At 41.5% G+C, this 26,588-nt stretch overlaps 1 protein-coding gene across 6 annotated transcripts in view; it reads left to right on the top strand.

Moving 5' to 3' along the window:
- The window catches only part of Slc4a4 (solute carrier family 4 member 4), a 419,959-nt gene that overhangs the window by 313,479 nt on the left and 79,892 nt on the right, over positions 1-26,588 (top strand). For all 6 annotated transcript variants that reach the window (XM_075944451.1, XM_075944453.1, XM_075944452.1 and 3 more), the window contains 4 exons: positions 361-515; positions 1,125-1,238; positions 3,599-3,773; positions 22,075-22,208. In XM_075944451.1, the coding sequence (XP_075800566.1) occupies positions 361-515; positions 1,125-1,238; positions 3,599-3,773; positions 22,075-22,208 (578 nt within the window). The remainder of the gene's footprint in view (positions 1-360; positions 516-1,124; positions 1,239-3,598; positions 3,774-22,074; positions 22,209-26,588) is intronic.

Here is a 26,588-nt window from a genome sequence, read left to right as displayed (position 1 = left end):
AGCAGTGAGTGAGTCTCATCCTGAGTCTAACAGTCAGCATGAGCTTGTTCTTCCTGGATTTCACAGTCGGTTGTCCAGTCATTTTTAATTCAGGGAATGGCCTTCAGTAGGGATCTTGAAAATGTTTTCATCTGGCTCTCATAGCCATTGGGAGAATTTTGATGAAAAAGATACTTATAATTCCCTGTCTTTAAGCCTCTGCTTTGACACTGCACCCCTCAATTGACTGAATAGAGGGGAAGATGAGAGTGGAGTTATGGGAATGCCAGAGTGTTCTGTGGGTTATGTTACTCATCTGTGATGCGTTGGGAGCCATTCAGAAAGTTCCCTCGGTTGATCAGCGCATCTCTCGCTATTCAGGTGTTCCATGACATCGCTTACAAAGCAAAAGATCGGCACGACCTGATTGCTGGCATTGATGAGTTCCTAGATGAAGTCATTGTCCTTCCACCTGGGGAATGGGACCCAGCAATCAGGATAGAACCTCCAAAGAGTCTCCCATCATCTGACAAAAGGTAAGCCGCTATGGCTTGGCCATATTCAGGGAGTGCCAAGCCCTGAGGAAGTTGCATTTGAAAAACAGGTAGGGCCATGTTTTGATAGTTGTAGCTCTCCGCAGATATTCTGCCTCAAATGAGTTTCGGCTATGCCTTGGCTTAGACTGACTTGACACTGGAGGGTAGATGTCAGATGCTCTGATGTCCTTTAGTGCCTGATGTTGGAAAGTGTCAATCAGTGATCTTTGGGGGACGTTTCGGGGACTTTCTGTCTGTGTCTGTGGAAAGATCACTCTACTCAAGAAGAGCCCTTGTAGACTTAGCAGGTGAAGCAGTTTGGTAGAGAAATTGAAAAGAAACCATTTCCTGGAAATCTGTTATTGCCCAGGTGAAACCGTTTTGTTCCTATAAATGTGAAATAAGTTAAACTCTGTTCACCCAGCCATTTGTCTCGCCTGTAGACACAACACTTCAAGAGTTGTCTGTTAGCAAAGAATAAGAAATCAAATCATGGTCATTTTCTGACAAGGCCTCTCTCTCTCTCTCTGTCTCTATAAGCATAATACAGCCATGAAAGCAAAAGAATGCAATAAACTAATCTCTCCTTTCCCCTGTTGTCCTTCACAGAAAGAATATGTACTCGGGTGGAGAGAATGTTCAGATGAATGGGGATACACCTCATGATGGAGGACATGGAGGAGGAGGACATGGTGATTGTGAAGAGCTACAGAGAACTGGCCGGTAACTGATGGAACCTTTTGCCATTCGTGATAAGGTTTTCCTTAGATCTAAATTTCCCTTCCTTGTTCTGCATTCACTTTCAGTATTTCATTTACTGGTTTGTTCATCTGTTCAGCCAACAAATACTCGTCACAGCAGCTGGAGAGTCACCAGTATATCAATGCTGGCCATGTGGCTTTACTGTGTATAGATGGACGAAAATCTTATGCAAATGAGTAAATGGACCAATGGGTTTATGAGGAAAATGAAGCAAGAAAAGGCCCTTGGTTGATGAGGAGTAGTATATTTTTAGACAGAGGGATTGGAGTGGGCCTTGTGGCTAAGGACAACTTTTAAGGGAAGTGTGAAAGCAGGTGAGAGACAGTCTGTATGGCTGTGAGTTAGGAAAGGGGACTGAGGCACGGAGCACCTAGGAGACTTTGACATCTAGACAGTGTGGCCAGTGGACCAGCTGGTAGGATGATGTAAAGGTTGGGTTGATGACAGGTGAGGATGGGTAGTAGGGCTGACTGAAGACTGACCAGGCTTCCTGTGTGGCTCTCATCATTCTATCCCTTCCCTCAACATCTACTCCCAGGTGTATAACAGGTTGTGGAAAGGGGTGGCCTGTGGGTCCCTACCCCATCTCCTTGTCCTCAGTGAGGCTTCTGAGTCTCGAGAACCTTTCATTTGACTTCTCATTGTGTTCTCTTCTCTGTTAGTAGATGATCTTTTTGCATTTCGAGTTAAGTAAAAGTTTTAGTAGGATGATCTACTCATGGGGATGTGGAAATCTCGTCAGGATTAAAAAAAATGTCATTTTAGTATGCCATTGAATCTGAATGAAATCAAATTGTTTCCTTCTGCTCGTGACCCACTTGCGTTTCTCTCATAAAGTGAAAAGGAACTATTTCGCTTCCGAAAGACTGAAGGATAAGAACCTCCCCACCTTATGTATTGCGTGATGATGTGACGTGGTCTAGATCTCTCTTTATGAGATTTGGACATCAGGCAAACATCTTGGCTTACTTACAGAAATCTAAAGGCATTAACCAGTTGTTCAGTGTGACCTCTTGATGTAGCCAAATGATAAGATAAAGATGGCACGTATGAGGTTATTGCCAGCTTAACACGGAGTATTGTTTTACATACACTTATGTTTATAAGTAGAAAGAGCATGCACTAAAGTAGTAATAAAAGCTATAGTGTATCAAATGTACGGCCTGCTAACAGCTATGTATACATGCAATTATACGCTTTTATATACCTCCCTGTAGAGTAGGTTTATTTAAGGCAGCATAGCACCATGGCATTACAAGGAGAGATTCTTACTGGAGAATACGATCGTATCTAATGGTGCCCCAGCCCCATCGTCACCGTAGGAGACCCTCATCACATATGCAGTCCGCCATAGATCTCAATGTCATTAACCAGTGCCTGACTGCAGTTCTTTATGTTTTTATGACAAGGAATAACCCTGTCACTTTCAGCTGACAGCTGAGATAGGAGTTATGGAATTTGATGTTTTGGAGTCCATCAAACTGTTGTTTTAGTGTCTCATCTCCCCATTTTCCACATTCATTTAGTAGCTGCATAACACACTGTCTATCAAGGATACAGAAGCAGGGTACTCAGCACAGCTGAGAACGAGATGGCAGGCTTTAGGGAGGGGCGCCTTGCACAGAGGTCACACCCTGCATGGGAAAGGCTGCTTCAGGAGGTTCTAGTGGAAGACGAGCGGGCTGGTGTATGGGCTCTGCCCGTGTCTTCGCCTTCCACACACCTGTATGCCATCTTCACTTTGGGTCCTTGTTTCAGATTCACTTTCTCCGAGGCCCAATGCTTTTCCCCGAGAACCACGGAACTCCCACCTCCATTTCATTTCTCCTTGATTTTTATTTGCTTACTTATTTGTCTTGCCCTCTGCTCCCAAGAGGAAACTCCATGAGGTCAGAGCTTCAGAGCCTGTGTGGTTCAATGTTGTGTCCCCAGCAGAGAATAATGGCAGAGTGCGTGCATCTCACAGGTCCCCATAAAATGACATGGGGACATCTTAAGGGCCTTAGGAGGTGTGCACTGTCTTTGGAGAATGGAAAATTATAATTTATCTACTCAGTGCTGTCATCTAAAGAACAACTGGATGATCTTTGGGGAATGTTAGACCTATTCTGGTAACTGAAAAGAGAGAGACAGAACAAGATGAATGTCTCCATGTTTTTTTTTTCCTGTCTCATCTAAATGAGAGCATCTTATATAGTTTCTTGTCATTGACTCAAGCATTTAAAGTCCAAATTCTTTGCAGCTTTGTGAATTACGTCTTGATGAACTCGACGGCTGTTTCTCTTATTACTGGATCACATGTTTGCTTTCTCCTTCCCCAGGTTCTGCGGTGGATTAATTAAGGACATAAAAAGGAAAGCACCATTTTTTGCCAGTGACTTTTACGATGCTTTAAACATTCAGGCTCTTTCGGCAATTCTCTTCATCTACCTGGCAACGGTAACCAATGCCATCACTTTCGGGGGCCTGCTCGGGGATGCCACCGACAACATGCAGGTGGGTCTGATGTGATAGAGGACGCAAATAGTCCGGCGCCGATTGTCCCCCTCACCCCTGCCGCTCTACGAGCAGCAGATGGCCTCTCAGTTACTCAGCGTGATTTTTCTTTCTTTTGCTGGATACTGCATTTTACTGCGCTTCTGGCTCGCTGCTGTATTTCCAGCATGTTAGTAATTACAAAAATAGCTCGATGAAATCTGGCTTGAGTCACAAGTGGGGAAAAGAAGGGGAGGAAATGAGGATCTACAATTCTATTTGGGCAAAAGCGTCTCAGCTGCTCGGGTTCTGTGTGGTGCACAAGGTTGAGAGCTCCCTGGATCTGGAATGTCTGGGCTGCATTTGGTTTCATTTGGTGCTCACACTCTCTGGGGATGTGTGATTACCTGACTCTTTGCCCCTGTCCTAATGTGAGCAAATCTAGGCATCAAGCAATGGAGTGGTTTGCCCAAGGCTGGATTTGCTTGCCTGCCAGTAGAATTCAGCTTTAGCGGAGCTGTTTCTTCTACTCCTGGACTGTCTCTCACTGAGCTGTAAGGAACCTGGCTGAGTTAATGTTATAACATTAATTATAACCACAGTTTGTTGGTTATGAAGGGTGGTGTTTGCCTTTCTTGCGCATCAATAATAGCTACGGTTTTAATAAGAGAAAAGATGCCATAGACCGCTACCCCAGTCAATTAGAGCACTGTGTGAAGAAATGACTTAAAGTTGATCTTGGCGTTAGAAACAGTAGGCATCCTACTAGTTACTGAAGGCACAGGGAAGGGAGCTGAACCCAGTTGAAGCCCTTCCGAGCTCCGCCCTTCCGAGCTCCACCCTTCCGAACTCCGCCCTTCCGAGCTCCACCCTTCCGAACTCCGCCCTTCCGAACTCCGCCCTTCCGCTTGCTTGCCCATGTGTTCAACATGGCATCACACATGCCGCCGGCCAACTTCTTGGTTTGTAAATGTAGCTAATTCCCGCAAGTTATTTTCGTTACATTTCTTCTTGGACTCCAGTAAATATTTTTGTTCTAGAGAGTCCTTTCTAGATACAAAGATAAGATAGAGATGATAACCACTTTTGTGGAATCAAGTACGGGGCGGGGGGAAATTACACAATCAAATTTTAGGTCAAGAATGCTTACTATTATATAAAGCTACCGTTTTCTATCACATTTCCTGGTTGTGGTGGTTGATGGGCTCAGCTGATGCTTCTTTCTCCTTCACACACATCGGAGTTAGATGGCGACAGAGTTTGAAGTTGTCTGATGGCTTCTCCTCCAAAATGCCTAGGCTAGAGTGTCTGAGGCAGCTGGGTTCTAGGGATGCTCTACATGACTTCTCTACAAGAATAGCTTGGGCTTCCTCCCAGTGTAGGGACCCTTAAACGCTGAGGCTTCTGGGAAAGAGGCAAGTACCACATGTTGTTTCTTCTCATGTGGTTGTGTATGGAATGTTGCTTTGTTTTCTGACGTTCAAAGGCGCACTGAAATCCATACTCAGTGACAGCTTGTAGCCCTCAAGTATTGCCATTGCTTAGCATTTGAGAAACTACCATTTTGCTGGCCAGAGAACATGAATCTCTCTGTCACCCCCGGCATGGGTTGCAGAGACCCGATGTGTCTGATTTAAAGCCGAAGTACAGGAAGAGAGTTTTGCTGCCATCCCTGCCATGGGTATCCCCTTTCCTAAGACAGGGATGAACATCTGAACTGTAGCAGGAACACAGTTTTCATGAGCTCTGACCTAGATTAAAGCTGGGAAGCAGTTCATCCAGGTTCCAACATGCTGCTCACGTAAAGCGGATCATTTAGGAAACCAGCAGAAAAGAAAGGACTGAGGAAGCACCTTGAGGCCAGCATAAAGCTGGCCCATACAGCCATGTGCCAAGAAAAATCAAAGAAAGCTGTGGCATTTATAAAATGTATTTGTGAGAACTTCAGCTTTTTATTAGCCCCTTCCCCTTTATTGTTAAACACCTATTATATTACTGGCTCTACCTTTGCTTTTTTTATTGAGAATTTCAGAAGTACATACATTGTATATTGGTCAAAGTCATCCCTTCCTCATCTCAACTCCTCCCAGATTCACTGCTGCTATGCACTCCCCACCCCCCACCTTCGTGACCTCTATCAAAAACATCTCTCCAGACCCAGTTTGTGCTGTCTTTTTACTCGGGTGTGGGGTCAACCAGCATGGCTGGCCTACCAGCGCTCACTTCCTTAAACGCAATTGACTCTCCCTACCCCAGTCCATAACGATTGACAATCTCCCTCCACTGTGAGTAGCTCCTCCCATGGAGGCTCCTGCACCCTCCTGTCTCCCGTGCTAGCCTGTTGGAAGGCTTGATCTTGTACAAGTAGTAAGCGGGCAACTGCAGCTGCGCTGGGTTCCTGAGTTCAGCAGTTGTGTTTTTTTTTTAGAGGATTTCAGTTTACGCCAGTTAGCTCTTCCAACCTCTGGCTGAGAGTCTTTCTTCTCCTCTTCTGGATGGATTCTCAAGCCTTTCAAGGAAAGGATGTATGTTGATACATCACTGATGGCTGAGCATCCAAAGAGACATATTCTCTGTGCATTGACAAGTTGTTTCTGTGTTGATTGCTGTCCACTGAACAAGGAAACTTCTCTGATGATGTTTGAGGGACACACTGTCTGGTTTTGAGCAGATGTCTGAAACAAAACCACCTTTTGTTAGGAGATATAGTGGTCTGCTTGTGCTGAAATATCTTAAAAGAATTTATTCCCCCCTTCCCCCATGGACATTCTTCTCATTGAAAGGGTGACGTCGTAATACTTCCTGTGTGTACATTTCTTTACAATTAAATTAAGTCTTAAATTTAAAGTTTAAATTTAAGTTTGTGTGTGTGTGTGTGTGTGTGTGTGTGTGTGTGTGTGTGGTGGGGGTGATGCTGAAGAGTGACCTCAGGGCCATGGGCATGCTGCGTGTCCTAGCTAGGATTTCTGTTGCAGTGATGAAACAATATGACCAAAGAAACTTGGGGAGAAAGGGGTTTATTTGGTCTACACTTCCACACCAATGTTCATCATTGGAGGAAGTCAGGACAGGAACATTTGCTGACTTCTTCCTCTCGCTTGATGAGCCTGTGTTCTTACAGAGCCCAGAACCACCACCCCAGGGATGGCCCTACCCACAGTGGGCTGGACATTCCCCTACCCCATCAATTACTAATTAAGAAAATGCCCTACAGGTTTGCCTACAACCAGATCTTATGGAGGCCTTGTTTTGCTCGAGGTTCCCTCCTCTCAGATGATGTTATCGATGTCAGTTTGACAGAAAACTTTCTGGCACAGTGAGAAAGTGCTCTATTAGCCAAATCTCCACCCCGGATTTACTTTTAGGAAATAGCATCTAAGACCAGGGGAGAAATTTGTCCAAGTGAATTATGGTAAATTTTGTACGAAACAATTTCTATTTGAGTGAGTCATTGGGATAGTAGACTTTGTTGTATAATAAAAGTGGGTGTCATGGATTTTCCTCTGTTATGTATGACTTTCTCTGGGTTCTGAAGTTGTCAGAAGCATGGATGGGTTAGAGCATCCATGTGTTATGCATTGCCCCCAAACATTTGTCTAAGGGGAAGTTGCCAACTCCAAGTTATACAGACTCATGAGGATATTTTTGGAAATTTTTTGATTATTTTATTAATAGATTTTGTAACCTCCATTGATAATTTTGTTGAACCTATGAATATAGTTGAATTTTTAAAGATTTCTGTGAATGAAAACACTGAAGAACATACTTGACTTCTTTTCATATGAGGCCTCTTACTTTTAAAGCTGTACTGGCAAAGTCCTTCTAGATGGCGTGCAGGAGTCACAGTGGGTGGCAGAACCCTTAATAAGGGAGGGTAGAAATTAATGGTTATTAATACATATTTGTTGAACTGGAAAATTAATAAGTAGTAGTTTTTGTTCTGTTTTAAGAACTAGGGAGCTGGTTTGACATGTTGAAGAGAATCTCATGACTGAAAGGTGTGAACCTTACCTTATGAATATTTTCATCCTCTGGCAGAAGTCACTTTGACTTGATATTAAGACAATGGAATATTTTGTGGATTTGGTGATATGTATTACGGTCATCTCATAGGTGTATAACAGATTTAACTGATTTTTTTGCACATGTTTATGGAGGAGTGCCTATCACATGTTAGATATATAGAATTTTGTATTCTGGAGGTAGAGAGAGATGAGAGGTAGAGAGAGGTGACTTTTATCCAGACTATTCATGGAAGCAACCCCCTTCTGTGTCTCTGCAGGGTACCAGCGGTGGTATATAATAGGCTTGTGTAAAGCTTCAGGTCCTCTCCCTTCATTTATCTTTCTAAACATAGGACCAAGACCTTGTAGAAAGCCCTGGGCAAACCTGGGTAACTGCAGTTATATCATATCCTTCACAAAAAAGGCAGCAGGTTAATCTCCATAGCACAGGCAGATCCAGCGAGCCTGCTGAGAGCAGCGTCCTTGCTTTTAAGGCAGACAGCTCAGAGATGGCTTGGATAGGTCCTTTATTGTCAGGCTACAAATAGACATGGGTGCTGGGGAGAAACATGTTGTGAAAACACAGATGACTCACTGCATGAGTGTTGTCTAAGCGTACTCTCCTGCCAGCTTCTGTTCAGGAGGTCTGGCATGCTTGAAGACAAGAATTTGCTTTCAGTCATTACTTTTAGGACTGATGCTATCTATCCATATATTTATATATTGATGTATTTATCTATCATCTATCTTTATCTATCTTTATCATCATCTATAATAACATCTATTTGTCAAATACATACATATGTAACTTGTCTATTTATATGCTTGTATATATATATGTGCATAATTATATATGTGTATATGTGTTTGTGTGTCATTAGATCATTTTGGAGTAGCAAAGATAATTTCTCATGAAACTGCATTCAAAATAAAGCAGTTTGAGGCTATACCAACTGCCAGTATGATTAAACTGTAATGCTAGCACAAATGGCTGCATATATTCCCCATTGTCAGCATATAGATTTTGCCAGCCAGGACGCTCTTAGAAGATGCTAGGGCTTACAAAGAGGTTAGTTACAGATTTCTGATAAAGATAAATGTGGGCAATTATAGTTTATCTTGGGTCCTGAAGACACTGGACTACTTTGCCAAGAGTCAACCTTACATTCCAATAGAATCCAACCTCAGCTTGTGCCCGTTTCTCTCTTTCACAGTGCTGAGATGCATAAGTTCCTGGTTTGGGAGTGGTATCACTTATTCTTCTTGGTAATTCCCATTAAGCTGATGCACTCACTAGTTTTCCTGCTGTATGGTAAAGAAACAGTTTTCTACCTCACTTTTCTGAAATCTCAACTCCTTCATAACTAAGCCATGACACCGTGCATACTGATGTCATATTTACATCCTTGGTGATAGAACAAGTGTATTGCTCTGTTTATTTAGATGCTTTTATTTAATTATTAAATATCAACATATGAATATATTCCATTGGAATTTATTGAAATTGAGGGTTTTCATTCCAAGAGTTAATAGATGGAGTTGGGTCTGATGTTATAGGCCTGTAATTCTAGCTACTCGGGAGTCTGAGCGGGAGGATTAAGTTCAAGGCCTACCTGGGCAACTTAACAGGAATCTATCTCCAAATAAAAGTAAAATAAGAGTTGCAGAAATAGCTCAGTGGTAGAGCACTTGATTAGCATTGGACAAAGCCCAACACTCAGTTAGCAGTACTATAAAGAAAATACTTCTTTGGTAACAAAGTGAGTCATTACTTAGTCTTTGAGGAAGATATTAGTGTCAAGAAGACTCTGATGTTGTGTGGTAAGTCCCATGTTGTTTAAGAATTGTTCTTCTGTAGCTTACAGAAAATGTACTTTGATGTAAGTCTCCACTTGATTGTGAATGACTAAGTATAGTCTAGAGTGAAGACTGAGGGAAGAAAGCCATTTTAATTTTTTTCCAGGAGTAAATATAATCCTATTTTCACGAACCTTTCAGTGAAAGAATGCAGTAAGATTTTTAGCATTCTGTGAATTTTGTGATATTTATGGAACCTAACAGAGCACATTTTAAGAGAACTTGTCTCATAATAAGGAACATTTATAGCTGGCATCTCCAAATTTGCGGCTTTATTTTAACATTCTGCTGTGCTGAGCCTTTTTCATCAATCTGCTCAAGTCAGAAAAGTATAATTTCCTATGTTGGTGAGAAAGGTACTCCTTTGCAATGCCCGTCACGTGTGTGTGGTTAGAGTATGTTGGTGAGAAAGGTACTCCTTTGCAATGCCCGTCACGTGTGTGTGGTTAGAGTATGTTGGTGAGAAAGGTACTCCTTTGCAATGCCCGTCACGTGTGTGTGGTTAGAGTATGTTGGTGAGAAAGGTACTCCTTTGCAATGCCCGTCACGTGTGTGTGGTTAGAGTATGTTGGTGAGAAAGGTACTCCTTTGCAATGCCCGTCACGTGTGTGTGGTTAGAGTATGTTGGTGAGAAAGGTACTCCTTTGCAATGCCCGTCACGTGTGTGTGGTTAGAGTGTGTTGGTGAGAAAGGTACTCCTTTGCAATGCCCGTCACGTGTGTGTGGTTAGAGTGTGTTGGTGAGAAAGGTACTCCTTTGCAATGCCCGTCACGTGTGTGTGGTTAGAGTATGTTGGTGAGAAAGGTACTCCTTTGCAATGCCCGTCACGTGTGTGTGGTTAGAGTATGTTGGTGAGAAAGGTACTCCTTTGCAATGCCCGTCACGTGTGTGTGGTTAGAGTATGTTGGTGAGAAAGGTACTCCTTTGCAATGCCCGTCACGTGTGTGTGGTTAGAGTATGTTGGTGAGAAAGGTACTCCTTTGCAATGCCCGTCACGTGTGTGTGGTTAGAGTATGTTGGTGAGAAAGGTACTCCTTTGCAATGCCCGTCACGTGTGTGTGGTTAGAGTATGTTGGTGAGAAAGGTACTCCTTTGCAATGCCCGTCACGTGTGTGTGGTTAGAGAGGCAGGAATGACACGACTTGGTAACTTACTGAGAAATGGGCAAAAATTCCAGTCTGACGGTCGCTCTTTGGCACAAAATCCCTTTCCTATAGAAGTAGGAGAAGTAGAAACATGTTGATCTGTACAGTAGCATACGCTGGCTTCAGCATGTGGAACAGGAATAATCTGTGGGGACAAAATAAGTTGATATTTCACTCAGCCAAAGTAAGCATGCCTGTTTAGTCACAAAGGAAGGAATCCATCTTGCTTATCCGTGATGCCAGAAAGGAACTTTAACTTTGAAAACATGCTTTACAGGCTAGGAAGATGTCTCGGTGGTTAAAGTACATGTCCTGAAAGTTTGAAGACCACAGATCAGATCTGAAGAACCCACATAAGTGCTTGGAGGACATGGTGAACCTTCTATAGTTGTAGCTCTCTGATGGCCAAGACTGGATATTACCTAGAGCAAGCCATCTAACTAGAGTAGCTGAATTTGTGTGGTCTGGCTAAGCTAAGAGACCCTGCCTCAGTGAATAAGGTGCTGAGTTCTCAGAGAAGACTCCTGATGGCAACCATTGGTCTCTATATACGTGTATAGACATCTGCATCCATGCTCCACTCACCTGAACATAGAAATGGGAGGGTGCACCCCTCCATACACACGTATATACATGTGCACATGCTCCACTCACCTGAACATAGATATGGGAGGGCGCACCCCTCCATACACACGTATACACATGTGCACGCATGCCCACTCACTTGAACATAGATATGTGATTTCACATCCCTCCACACACATGTATACACATGCTCCGCTCACCTGAACATAGATAAGGGAGTGCGCACCCCTCCGCACATGTGCATACACACTCCGCTCACCTGAACATACATATACACACACACTCTGCTCACCTGAACATACATATGTGAATATGCACCCCTCCACAAATGTGTATACATACACACTCTGCTCATCTGAACATAGATATGTGAATGCACTTCTCTCCTCACACAAATAAAAACGTGCTTTACAAGTTCTGAGTTAAATTTAGTTGGTAGAAATTAAGTCATTAGTATTTTTTTTATAAGAAAGACCTTTATCAACTCTGTTTTATTGGTAATCAGAAAATTATAACTACTTGGATAAAATTGGGGGTCCTAAATAACGCGAAGGGTAAATTTTATTTTTAGCTTATGGATATTTTGGAAATAGCTTCTCTAGTATGACATTTTCACTTTATCTTTTTATACGTGTTGTAAGATATCATACACATGTAGATAAACATTATAGGAATTTATGTAAATGAGATTACATATTTATGTTTTGTAAGTTATGTTTCATGGATATTTTCTCCTTTAATAGGTTCTTTAGCATAATTCTAGTGATATATATATGCACTATAACTTATTTAATAAACATATTTTCAGTTTGTCCCAGTTTTCTCTTTTATAAAGAATACAGTGGTCATTAACTATACATTTATTATTTATAACTATCTCCATAGGGTATATCCCTAGCAAAAATTATTTGCAATATGTTGATTATAGTTGTTGTTATTTATTTTAAATTACATCACAGACGTCATACTAATTCATATTTCTACCAGTATTGGACAGGAGTAGCCACTTGCTCACTCCTAGTAGGACAGATTTTTCCCCCTACATTCTCATTTTTGTTAAGCTGTGTGCTGAAAAGAATGGCCTGCTTTAATGTGATTCCACTCCTGTGGTTTTAGTGAGCTTCTATTTCTGTCCACCTTTATACTGACCACCCATCCTGCTCTTTCCGTGTGTCCTTCCGTGTTCTCCTTTGGGGCATTTCAGTTTTCCTCATTACTCTCTGTATAATAAGGATATTTTCTTTTACATGTTAAGTAAAAGTTAACAAAATATCTTTCTAGTACCATGATGTCTTTAGCTGTGTCTGTGGCTTCTCTGACTGTATAGATTTCAACTTTAGCAGCCAAGCCTTTCGTGGGTCTTATTTCTTGTTTGCATGATATATTTAAAGAGACTTCCTCTCCCCCAAGATTAGAAAAATATTTACCCACATACTTCGGTTCTTTTATGTCTTCGTTTACTATTCTACCCATCTGGAATTGATTTTTGTGTAGTGTTAGGACTAGGGCTGGGTGTTTCATATATATGTTCACAGCTCTTCAAAGAATAAAAGGCCGCTGTATCTTGCCCCTCCTTCTGTTTCTAAGAGTCTTGCTGAAGTCCTGGGCTCCAGTTGTTCTCAATCAGAGACATAGTTTGTCTTCCCTCAGTGTGTAGTTTCTGCTGGCAGTGTGGCCTGAAATCAAATCCTGTGTGTAACAAAGCACACAGCAGGGGCGTGTGATTGTGAGGATTGGATGCTTTTTCTGGACAGGACAGAAATCACTGTGTTCTAGGATGAAATCACATTGTGTTTCCCCCACTGCGCATGTGTGGTGTGTGACCAGCCAGTGTTTCCCCCACTGCGCATGTGTGGTATGTGACCAGCCAGTGTTTCCCCCACTGCGCAGGTGTGGTGTGTGACCAGCCAGTGTTTCCCCCACTGTGCATGTGTGGTGTGTGACCAACCAGTGTTTCCCCTACTGCGCATGTGTGGGATGTGGCCAGCCATTGATGTGGTGGTGAAGGAGAAAGGGAGATTGTTTGAATGGGTGTGTCTCAGACTTGGGCTCAAAAGACTCACCTGGGAACTCTAAAAATTGATTCTCTAGACCTCATCTTGTTGTCATTTTCAGAGACCCGATTTAACTGCTTTTTATGAATATGAAGAATTAGTATTATAGCAAATAGACAAACACATATATACCACATGAAGAATTAGTATTATAGCAAACAAGCAGATATATGCCATATGAAGACTTAGTATTATAACAGACAAACACGTATATACCATATGAAGAGTTAGTATTATAGTAAGCAAACACATATACCATATGAAGAATTAATGTAGCCAACAGACAAATACATATATACCATATGAAGAATTAGTATTATAGCAAACAGACAAACACATATATAACATATGAAAAATTAGTATTGTAACAAACAGTCAAATATATACCCTCCCCAGGTAATTCTCATGTAACGTAAATTTGACTTCAATACTTGCATTCTTTTTGTTTTGTTTTGGCTTTTGCTTTTTTGAGACAGGCTTTCTCTGTAGCTTTGGAGCCTGTCCTGGAACTAGCTCTTGTAGACCAGGCTGGCATTGAACTCTTAGAGATTCACCTGCCTCTGTTTTCCGAATGCTGGGATTAAAGGTGTGCACCACCACTGCTTGGCTCTTTCTTTTGAAAAAAAAAATAGTGATTTTTAGTTTATGTGTATGAGTGTTTTTCCTGCCTGTGTGCATGTGAACCATATGTGTGTATGGTGTTTGCAGAGGCCAAAATGATGTCTTACCCACTGGAACTGGAGTTACCAAAGGTTGTGAGGTGCCGTGAGGATTGTGTGAACTAAATCCAGGTCCTTTGTAAGAGCAGTACGAGTTCTTAATGCTGAGCCACCTCTCCAGCCCCACCCATACCATTTCTTAACTTACTTTTAATAGTGGGGTTTAGCATCTGCTGAGGACCTGACACTAAAATTCATGCAGGTCCCAGCACTCAGGTGAAGGTATGTAGACCATGAGTTTGAATTTAGCATAGACGAAACAGTGAGTTCAAAGTCAGTCCGAGTTACAAATCAAGACCTTTTCGCAAACAAACAAACAAACAAACAAACCATCTAAGGCAGTAAAACTTGCAGTTGAGCAGAATTTGCCTTATTGTCGCTGGTGACATCAGCTGCCTCATTTGTCTCGGCTAAGCTTCAGATTCAAGGACTCATCTACATAAATTTAATTTTATTATTCAGCAAGCTGTACACTTCATGTAAATCATCCCAAACATGAACTAAATTTTCTCTCTTTCTGAGTAGAAATAAAAACATCTTTGAAGCTTGTCATATCACAGTAATATTGGTGAATGCATTGCCGTTTAATGCCGCTGAAATATTTTATTTTCTAAGTTTGCAAATTGTCTAAGAAACAGAAAATCTGGTGTTTTCCTTAGCCTTTATGTTGTTTACCCCCTTTCTCTTCCTGCTACCAACCAAGCCCTCCTACACAGGGTAACAATAAGGTCCCTACTCAATAAAAAGGGTATCGAGTCGCAAGAGTTATTTTATGATGTTATATGAAGATCAGTGGCAATGAGGCTGAAGATATATATCTTTAACTCCTCATGTCTAATTCTCTTGAGTGTGCCTGATTGTTATGGGGTGATGTCACTTAATAGTTTTTGTCCCAGGTAGCTTAAAAATTATGAAATGCTGATATTTTAAACATAGATTTTTTTCTTCTAACATTTCTAGACACTTCTTCATATGGTTTAATTTTTCATATGCTTAATTTTGAAAATTTGAGACTTGTTCTGCTTTTCCTGTTTTTTTTTTTTTTCTGAAGAAATGGGCTACTTTGGGCTAAATTTCATACCGCCATGGCAGCAGAGAAATAGTCACGATGGTTTTGGGTATGGGTTTTGATTGGAGTCCTGTTCGACTATTTTGTTTTGTTTGTAAGCATCACTTTTAATGAGAGAAGCAATTCCTGGGGCGCTCTGTTCCTCCCAAGGCTTCTCTATTTTACTGCAGACTTCAAGAGCCCCACCCCTTCCCACTGAGGGCTAATCTGTCCCTTTTCACGCCAGTCCGCCAGTCTGCAGATTTCCACCTCCTTCCTATTTTGAAGGAAGCAGAAGTAATATTTCTGGGTGGGATGAAGGGCATGAGGGAAGAGACCTAATACTGCATCTCTACTTTGTGTTCTACTGTGTTCCTTCTCCTTTAATCCATCAGTTCTCAACCTGTGGGTCATGGCCCCTTTGGGGGTCACATATCAGATAGTCTGCGTATCAGATATTTACATTATGATTCATAACAATAGCAACATTACAGTAATTAAGTGGCAATGAAATAATTTTAGGGTTGGAGGTCACCACCATGTGAGGAACTGTATTAAAGAGTCGCAGCCTCAGGAAGGTTGAGAACCACTGCTCAAATCCAAGTAATTACTAGTGAGGTAGCCATAGGCTTGATAGAAGAATCTAAGGTAGCTGGTGAAGCTGATCTAAGTTCACATAGTTATATCTGCAAGGTTTGTCCCAGGGTTGAGCCAGCTGTCTGATATCTTGAGGTCACCTAGTCCAACCTCCTTATCTTTTATCCAAATAAGCATGTTGCCTATGAGACATTGCTGCTATTCGAAAAGCTCCCACCCATCAGAGACTAGGCTAAGTCCACTCCACGTGTCTGATCTAATACACAGATGAGACTTGCACTGGGGCCATGATGCAGCCTGTAAGTCATCCCGAGACCGTGTGACGCAGAGCCCATTTCTCTACCATGTCACCATTTATTTTATTACTTGAAAGAAGTGAAGTGACATTCTGAAGCTCATCAGTTCTCTTGTGGCAGAGCAGTCTAGACTTTGGATTTCCTGAGTGCTGGCTTTCTGCTTTTTCTACTGCTTCCTACTAGCCGTGCCCTGCCAGCAGCAGAGTGAGGTAGACAGCCAACCAAAAGTGCCAGGGTTCTCTGTGGCCCCCGGTGCCATCACACCCCCAAGCCCAGCCAACGACATCTTCCTCAAGTGCTAGGAAATTGGTTACTTCTACAAGTTAGATGTCGAAATGTCTTTAAGACTCATAACTATTGATAAGACACAATTCGATGCAGTTTTCTTTTGAAATCAAATGTTAGTGAACACTAGATGTGATAAATCAGAAAAGATGAGTATGACATTTTGTTTTGTAAGTTGCATTAAACTCTAGTTACAGTTATGCATTGCCTGGGATTTTTTTTTTAAAAAAAATTCTATGTTGTTAAGAGGGCAGTGTGAAAATATAGTGAAAATAGTTCTTTTCTCAGAAATGCTGGACACTTCCCTCGGTTTAAGCAGCTTCCCAGTGCAGTGTATATAATGAATCACCTGTCTCTGCTCGAGAATTGTCAGCCACAGAATGGAAAACTAGCACTTACGATGGGATCAAGTACCGAAATAAAAATAATCTGCCTTTGGATCATCACATGCCTTCCATAAATCACAGTGGTTTTCTAGAAGAAATCGCTTGCTATCTTTACGGAATGAGCAGCCAGGACTCTTGACCTTTGATAAGGAGACCTAGGGTGTCATCTGGGCATGTCTTCAGTTCCTTCAGCACTTGCTGAAGGCCTGCAAAGCACGTGGTGGAAGGGTGGTGCACAGCACCATGGGAGGAGAAACAGGAGATGCAGGAAGACCTTGTTCCAGCCCTGGCAGAGATTAATGGCTCTGCCAAGCCAAGCCGAGGATCTTGAATCTCAAGTTCCTCCTTTCTGATTTTACACTCCCTGCTTTCACCTAGTCTGAGCTGTGTTTTGATCCTATGCTAAGGGTAAGACATAGAGTTTGTTCTGTTTGATGATGGAGAATGATATACTGTCTTTTTGCCTATTACATGTCCTTAGACTGTGTTATAAACAACACATACCATCATATAAATGGATTATCTGGTCAAACAAAGCATTTAAATCCTTAGCTTTCAGGTGAGCTATAAAAAATACAGATAAAATTATAAAACACTGTGTTTCTGCAAGGAGCCAAGAGTTCCCCTATCCAGGAAAACCCAAGCCTAAGGCACACCTTTAATATTCTCAAAAGGTCACGTGTGGTTAGATGGGCACACACATCCGAGAGTTCTTATTCATGGTGTGTTCATATCATTTAACTCATCTGAACGTCAATATGTCAACAGTCAAGAAATCAAAGCAGTACTGTTTGGGGGCACGAGGGGCTCCATCCCTTTCAGTCTTGGCTGTCTAAACACACCTTGGTTCTGTTGTTTTACTGCCTGCTTGAATTGTTTTCTATGAGGAAGAGTTAGCTGGGCCAGCTACAAATAATGAAAGGCCCCTTTCGCGCTACTCCTTGGCACATGTGTAAGTGGAGTTCTCTAGGTGCCCCTCCTGCTGGATTCAAATCTGTGCTCTCCATTGACAGGCCTTGTCTAGGCTGTAGCACTGTCAGAAGAGCCGGTCTAATTACTTGCCACTTCTTATCTTTTGGCCACTTCATCCCACCGCCATTTCTTTCCAGTGAGGCACTGAGGGATTGTCATCTGCCTTCTGAGTCAAATCCCAATCTTGAAAGCAAAGGTGTTTTCTATTGCTAATGTTGTTCCATGGGCAGTGTTGCTGGCTCTAAAGTGTTGTATACAAGTATTTCCAATTGCCATGGGTTCTAGATAATGGGTAGGGGTGGAACTAATTTTATTGATTTTTTTTCTTTTTAAGCGGGGAGGTCTCATAAGTTGCCCTTTTCTGGAATTTGCTATGTAGACCAAGTCAACCCTGAACTCACAAATATCCACCTGCCTCTGACCCTGGGGTGTTATGATTAAAAGTGTACCACTATGCCTGGTCAGGGATAGAACTTAACGTATTTTCTGCAAATTGGTTTTTAAAAGTCAGTTTTCCATAGTATTTCCTGTGTAGTATGTTATCTTTGCAAATACAAAGTGAGTGAAAAACTGCTGGGAAAGATGTGAGTTGGTGGAAAAGATGGTCCAGTGGGGTGACAGGCAGGTAGGCCGGTGTTCGAAGGGGTCCTCAGAATCCCCAGAAGTCTGCTCAGTCCCAGTCAGCGATGATCGACTTAAGAGGTCTGTTTGATTGAACATAAGTCACTTTCCAAGAGTGGGTGCTATGCTATTTGTGGAAGAAGAGCTTTCCTACATATACTTAACTTAAAAAATTATAAAAATTAAAATATTGTCATGTCATTTTTCTTCTTTCCTTTCCTCCATTGACCTCTCCCATGTACCCCCTTGCTCTCTCATATCATAACCTCTTTTTTCTTTAATTGTTGATGCACATACACACATTCCTAAATACAGAAATATAACATGTTCAGTCTGTATAATGTTATTTGTATATGTATTTAACTTTGTATCGGATAACCAATGAACTATTTGTGTGGCTTTTCACTGAAAAAGGCTATTTATCCTGGTCTGAGCATTCTTTATTTGCTGGTATTTTTTGTCTAAGGGTGGGGCCCTTCGAAACATCCTCTAGGTCTTACTGTACCCGTAAAGGTATACAGATAACACCTTACTCTACTAAGTTACTTAATCTACCCAAGTATGTTATTGTACCTTAAAAAGGTATCGACTACCTTTATTCATTTGGAAAAGATTTGGGGATATAAATATGCAGATATATAACATTATGTATGATCATTTTTGTCATCTTTCTGCATTTTAAAACCTTCTCTTGTGGGCCAGCAAGATGGCTCAGCAGGTAAAGACACTTGCTGCCAACCCTGATCATGTGACTTCAGTTCCTGAAATCCATAAGGTGACAGGAACGTGCCAACAACTCCTGCAGTATGTCCTCTGCCCGCCACCTGTGCACCCCACACACAGCCGAATAAATTAAATAGGATAGAAATTTTAAAACTTCCTCTTGGTTAAATGTTATGTTTGCAGAAATACCCTTTTACAGGCATGCTTTTGCCATTCTGCCTTCTGCCACAGTAAAACTCTAGAAAACAGGTCAGTTTGTCGTCAACACTGCTGGTCCTCAATGACATGACGAGGGAAGGCCATTTTGTGACGTAGTGATTCTTACAGGTATTGCTTCTTTGAAGGCGTAAGTCACAAACAATGCCACACCAATGTGGGATTATGATTAATAGGGTGATATTTATATAAAGGGGAAAAAACTTACAGATCACTGTCCCAGGCAACGGCCCTCTACGCAACGCAACCAGGAGTCTAGTCGCCGGCGGAGCAGGAAGTGAAGAGAGAGAGGAGAGGGAAGTGGCCGCTTTTTTAAAAGGAGAGAGACCACGCCCCAAGGGGCTGGTATCTCAGCGGCGATAGGCTGGAGGAGTGGGAGGACCTCCCGCAACACCTCCCCCTTCTGTTTAAATAAGAGAGTTCTAAACCTACTATGAAATTATATACAATAAGTACAAATATCCTATTCTAACTAGCTTAGGTCTTGTATAATAAATAACTTGGCCAAGTCATGAGAGAAAGTAACTACATTTATATAGTCTTCAACCCCATCAAAGATCTGAGAAGGGAAATAATGTTACCTGGGTAATTAGGAAGTTCAGTAAAACCACTTCCAAAACATGCATCAAATCACAGAGACAACTAGCTACCTAGGCAATCACCCAAAGTCACATTAGCAGCGTTGAAGCAACCAACTTTGGCTAAGGCCTAACATAACTGACACACCATTTTCAAAGGCAAGCAACTTTCAAAACTATCTTACCCTGTCTTGGCAGGATAAGACAGCCCTGTTTTATCCATTGATGCATGCTCTGTATCTTTGTCAGTGGTTGAGGTATGGGCATTTCTTTGCCCCAAGGCCAGTTCTGCCAAAAAGAAATGCTCCAGGTGGAGTGTCTTTGGTGCTCAACATTCTCTCGGGAATAGAGTGGTGTTGCCAGGAGCAATTGTGTCTCACTACCACAAAACTCTGAGTTCGATTAAAGGCCATTTTCTACAGCTCTTTGAAGAAGTTGAAGATTATCTATCTATACTGAGTATAATCTCTATATATCTAAAGAACCTGATTAGTCTAATTAGATGACTATTAGTCTATATAATTCTCAATATCTATCTAACTTAAAGATTAAGACAATAAACAACTGTGAAACAAATGAGGACAATGACCTCCAAATATAAACAATGTACAAATATACATTGCAGTAGGTAAATATATATCAATACACAAACATTATATAAGTATCTTAATCAGAGGTAGAAATGTACACTGCAATATGGTAAATATATACAATATATATCAATACAATATATGTCAATACATAAGAATGTTTTAAACAGAGGTAGAAACATGCATGCATACAATAGTCAATATAATTTAACTTTGTATCAATATACAAGAATCTATATCAATATATTTGTCTAACAACAGTAACTCACAATTACAAATCTATTATCCCATCACTTCTTGTTGTGCTAAAGGAAGTCAGTGGGTTGTTGTTCAGAGATGTGAACGAAAGCTCTAGTGAGTTATGGCTGTTGCACATTCATTTTGTGTAACAAGAAAATTCCTTGAAATTCTTGCGCAGTTTGCCTTGGAAAATGCACGAGCATGTAGTGAGAATTATTATCGTTATGTATTATTATTGTTGTTGTTTTTATAATTGGTCGCTTAAAAATGACAAATGAATAGCAGAGAACTATTGGCGGTTGATGGTTGGTCGTGGGGAGAGTCCAGTTTTCTTCTGTGGTGTGACCTCTCCTGGGTTGATGGTTGGTCGGGGGAGAGTCAGGTTTCTTCTGCGGTGTGACCTCTCCTAGGTTGATGGTTGGTCTTCTGTGGTGTGACCTCTCCTGGGTTGATGGTTGGTCTTCTGCAGGGTGACCTCTCCTGGGTTGATGGTTGGTCTTCTGCAGGGTGACCTCTCCTGGGTTGATGGTTGGTCTTCTGCGGGATGACCTCTCCTGGGTTGATGGTTGGTCTTCTGCAGGGTGACCTCTCCTGGGTTGATGGTTGGTCTTCTGCGGGGTGACCTCTCCTGGGTTGATGGTTGGTGTTATGCGGTGTGACCTCTCCTGGGTTGCTCATGTTCCAGCGAATAGCCCTTTACTTGTGCACATACACGCAATCGCTCACTGGACTCAGTGGGTGACGAAGAGAGAACGGAAGGGGATATTAAGTTGGGGGGTGGATATGGAGGGTGGTGTCTAGGAATGATTGGTATGGACAACAGGAGTGATATGATCAAAAGGCATTGTATACATGTAGGAAATTAAAAAATAGATAAAATAATATTTTAATGTTGCATCACTATTTTTGTCCCCTTTGTTCTTACCTCCCCTTCAAATGTTCTGTTAGAAACAAAGACTTTGTGCTAAAATTATAGCCGCTTAAAAGTACCTACTACATGCAAGGTATAATTACGCTAAAACAAACACTGAAGAACCACAAAGAGAAAAATAAATTTAAAAAAATGGAATCAATTCTTCTGTTTCGTGGGTTTACAGAATATTATTTTTATTGACCAAACCTTCAATAAATTTTTAAGTAATGGTCGGAGACGCTGTTGCCTCCTGTATACCTGATATTGCAGTCATTACGGTTTTACAGAACATCAGCCTTTGGAGCAGGGAAGATTGCTTTTATGTATGGGAAAGGTGCTGTGGTGCTATTTCATATCGGATAAACGTTGCTTGGTTTGCTGGGGAGATTGTTATAGCACACAAAGCTTCATTTTTGGCTGACGTCACACACAGGAAGAGAAGAAGTATGTTTGGTTTTGCTTTGCTTTACCAACTAAATGTTCTTTCTTTTAGGGTGTGTTGGAGAGTTTCCTGGGTACCGCAGTCTCTGGAGCCATCTTTTGCCTTTTTGCTGGCCAGCCGCTCACCATTTTGAGCAGCACAGGACCCGTCTTAGTGTTTGAGAGGCTTCTGTTTAATTTCAGCAAGTACGTATATGTCTGTCTGTCTGTCTCTCTGTCTAGTTATTTGCTCGTGTATGTTGTTCCATCTGGATAAGGCACAGAATAGCAATGAAATAGATCCAAGGATCTGCCAAAATCCTAGAATGATAAGATTTGGAAGTGAAAAGTGCATTCTTGATTAAGTTGTCCCCACTTAGCTGACAGGCCTTTCAGTAGGCCCCTCTGTGCTTTCTGTTTTTCCCTTCCCTAGCAATTCTCTCCCTATTGCTTTGTTTCCTGCCCTGAGGGCTGACTCCCAAGGACTTCAAGCCCCAGATTCCTCTGCCCTCTAGGACTTCCTACTGGTTTAGATAATGAAGAGAGAGCTTCCCATCCTTCCCCATTTTGAGCTCCGCATCCTGGCTTGCTTCCCCCACACTAGCCCCTGTCAGGCAGCCTGTCTAGCCTAGTTTTTGCTCACCAGGCTCTGTAAATCCATTCCTTGTCTGACCTTTACAAGCCCAAGATTGATAATGGCTTCCTGCTCTAGTTAGCTCAGAGTGCCTCTACATTACCATCTTTGGGGGAGGGAGAGTTAGGCTTTCGTAAATAGCCTGTTTATTTTCTTTTCCTTGGATCCCACTTTTTAAAAAAATTTCTTTTTCTGCCATGATACTGAAACTTATGCTAGGTCACGTGGTTCATTAATGAAAGAAACTGAATGTTCTTAGTCCGTAGTTCCTAACTCCAGTTCCCGTGTTCTTCACTGTAGATGACTTCCAGTACTCAGATGAATAATAATGACACCGATATTTTCTTTTAAAAATTAATAGATCATTTTGAATAGGGGGATATTAAAATAAATCAATTATTTAAATTGTTATTTTAGCATATGAGTAGATTCAAAGTAAAAGTGGGTGTTCTTGTCTCTTCTTGCTGTACCTGATAGATTTCTAAGACAGCATTGTCTGTACTGCATGACCTTAGTCCTTAGATGCCAAAGTTTATCAGGTCCTGTGAGTATTCATTTGTAGAATTTCCATATCCTATATTGTTATGTGTTGCAGGATTTTCATTTAGAATAGCCAGTGTTATACAGCACCAGTGTTAGTTACATTTCTGTTACTGTTCTAGGATGAAACTTAGGGGAGAAAAGGTTCATGTTGGGGATGAAACATGAAAGGGTTACAGTTCAGAGGGGATACAACCCATCATGGGCTAGAAAAGCATGGTAACATAAGTGTGAGGAGCTCCTGGCTTTCAGGAAGCAAAAAGAGAACCGGAAAGGGGACCAGGCTATCCAACCTCAAAGCTCACCTCCAGGGCTATTCTCCCTCCACTAGGCTTCCACCTTCCAAAAACGTCCCCAACTTTTCCAAGCAGAAGATCACATGTGTGTAAACCCACAACCCCAAGGGGTATATTCCATATCAAACCTAACCGTTACATTGCTCATGGATTTAAAGGTTCTCACGTAGCTATTGAAACTGTGTGTGTCATTGAAAAGTATCATAAGTTACACGAGCCAAGTGAGGGTTTGATACCTTAAAAAAAAATGTGAGTGGATAGCATCAGCGAGGGCCGTCTGAGCACTTGGAGTTGAACTATTTAATAAAATAGTGTTTTCTGTAGATCATTGCTACAGATTTCTCCTCCGTCATAATTCTGAGGACATGGAAAGAATTTTATTCATGTCAGTTTACAGAGAGAGTCAAACAGTTTTTATATGTTTAAGAAAACATTTTGTGAGACAAGAAAGGCTTCATGGGAAGATTAAACAAGCATGCACTATAAACAGGAACAAACAGGCAGAGCCTTACGGAGAGATTTATTGGATGAAATGCGGTCAGAGTCGGAATCTACAGAAAATGTTTGTGTCTTGGTTTGTTTTAGTCATTGTAGGCTTCGGAGTATTTCCTTCCACCAAGCGAGTTCCTTTCTCACTTTCCCTTCTGTTTCATCATAATTGGTACTGTAACACAGTCTCAAGCAGTTTACTTGAAAACAGTTGTAGCTATGAGAAACATTTGCAAAACTGCCTTAAAGTCAACACTGCCTATTATGTGGCAAATGTTCCTTTTATTCCCCGTGCAGCGAATTTGTTCATCTGCTTCTGTTAGAGCAGTAATGCTAGTCTGGCCTTGTGGCTCACTGTTTCCCAAAGCCAATGTGACCCACACTCTCAGGCTTCTGAGCTGCTCTGTGCAAAGGACCTTCCCAGCATGTCTCGGGAGGGCTGTGCTACAACCTCCACCTCCTCGTCAGTACACTAAAGAATCAACATGGCTGTTCAGCTAAGCAGCTATTGGTTCATTTTGCCTAGTTTTTCTGCAACACAATTTTCCCTTCCAGGAGTGTAGGCGAGTCCTTGTGTAGCAGGATCAAGGGGTGGTTGTTACAGATTGCCACCTGATAGACTCGTGGGATTCTCCTCTCCTGTTTCTTCTTGAAAATTTAAACATTGCATTGTGTTAGTTAGTGATCTCATCTGAGTCATTCGCACTTACCTTGGCAGTTTGAAAGTCTCTTAGAATAGCGAGTTTGGTGTCTACTCTTTAGAGTCTATGCATTTTTTTTCTTTCTGTTCAAACTCATAATGTTTTAACTGCTAACAATGACTGGATTTGTATCTTATCCTCTTCTGCAAACACCAATTCTGTAACTCCCTCTAGCATCCTTGGGACAAATCTGGAGGGCTTTAGTTTCCAATCTGGGCATGGTGGTGCACGCCTGTAATCTCAGTCTATGGGAGACCGAGGCAGAAGAAGTGCTGTGACTTAACCACCAGCGCGGGTTATGTACTGAGTTCCAGGCAAGCCTGAACTATTGAGTGAGCCTCTTTTTCGAAAACAAAGCATAAACCAAGTGAACAATAAAAGATGGTTCTAGTTTTCATCTTCTTAGGGTCGCAAAGCTAGATAGTTGTTTTAAACTTTTAAGAAAAACACCTGTTGGCTCACACAGCAGTAAAATATTTCTTTACTCTTGTTTTTTGGCTGACTCACAGGATAATATGAATTATCTCAATTTTTAGGGCACGTTTTTTTTCTGCGGGAGCCTGCTTATCTCGCACAGATGTGCATTCAGCAGTAGAGATATAGACACACAGAACTGGCAGGGTAACGCTCTGTGGCTTACGTCTGATGATCTGTAGAACATAACTTCATATTAAGCATTCATAATTTCCATTTTTTTCTGTTCTGTTGCCTAATGGGATGAGGCCTGTCCACATTCACCCAAAGTCCATGAATTTAAATGTTAATATCTACAGAAACAGACTTGTGGAAACAGAATGATGTCTGACTACTTATCTGGGAACTCTCTATTTCAGTCAAGCTGACAAAAAATTAACTATACCAGTGTCTAAGAAACTTAAAAATGTAACATTCTTTAATAATGTAACTCACAGGCCACTGTCAGCCACCTTCTTAGTTAAGATATGAACTATAGGCATGCTTTCATTCAATAGAGGAATGTATTAGGCAGTTTTTTAAATGCACAAAGTATTGTTCTAAGTGGCAGATTAGAATTCTGCCCTCTGAGCAGTGGGAAGTCACTGTGAGGTTTTAAACGAAGGTATATGATTAACACTTAAAGCGATCACTTAAGCTCTGGTGTGGAAAATGGCTCTGTACAGGGCAAGCATAGATAGCAGATAATTAATCAGCCCAGAGGTTTTTATCGGGTAAAAATTTAGCTGCTCAAACTGAGATGACGGAAGGAAATGAGGTGATCTGATGCCTTTAGGAAAATGTTAGAACTGTGGCTAGCAGTTATCAGACACCTTGTTGAAAATCAAGTCTTAGAATGTCAGATACGCAGGATCCTTGATGCTCGGGTTCTAGCCCCTTCCTCACCACAGATGAACTATAGGCAGACTTTTCTGTCCCACCAGCCACTCCCTAAATAACCACACAGAGGCTTAATAATAACTATAACTGCTCAGCCTATAGCTTAGGCTTGTTTATAGCTAGCTCTTATAACTTAAATTGACCCACTTCTATAAATCTATGTGATGTCCCAAACCTTGTTTACCTCATGTATGTACTTCCAATTCTGTTGGCTCTGCATCTCATGGCGCCTCCTCAGACTCCTCCTCCTTCTTCTGCACATTCTCTTAGTATGGTTCTCCCACCTAACCTTGTCCTGCCTAGCCATCAGCCAATCACCTTTTTATTCCCAATGAGAACAACACATCTTCACAGTGTACAGAAGGGTTATTCCACAGTAATAAATTATGAGTTAGTGATCACTAAAAACACCCACTCTCTACATAATTTAAAGATAATCAGTATGCAGTCATAAAATGTCAACACTTGACCCATCATTTTCTATTGGTCTTGATTTTAAAGAAGTGGGACGGGAATTGAAAGCTAGTAGCCTAGTCAGATGTTGATGAACTATTATTCTAAGTCTTTTATGGAA

Source organism: Microtus pennsylvanicus, chromosome 12, assembly GCF_037038515.1.
Source record: "Microtus pennsylvanicus isolate mMicPen1 chromosome 12, mMicPen1.hap1, whole genome shotgun sequence".
NCBI classification, from domain to species: Eukaryota; Metazoa; Chordata; class Mammalia; order Rodentia; family Cricetidae; genus Microtus; species Microtus pennsylvanicus.
Note: the sequence above shows the minus strand (reverse complement) of the source record. Positions and strands in the feature narration are given on the sequence as shown.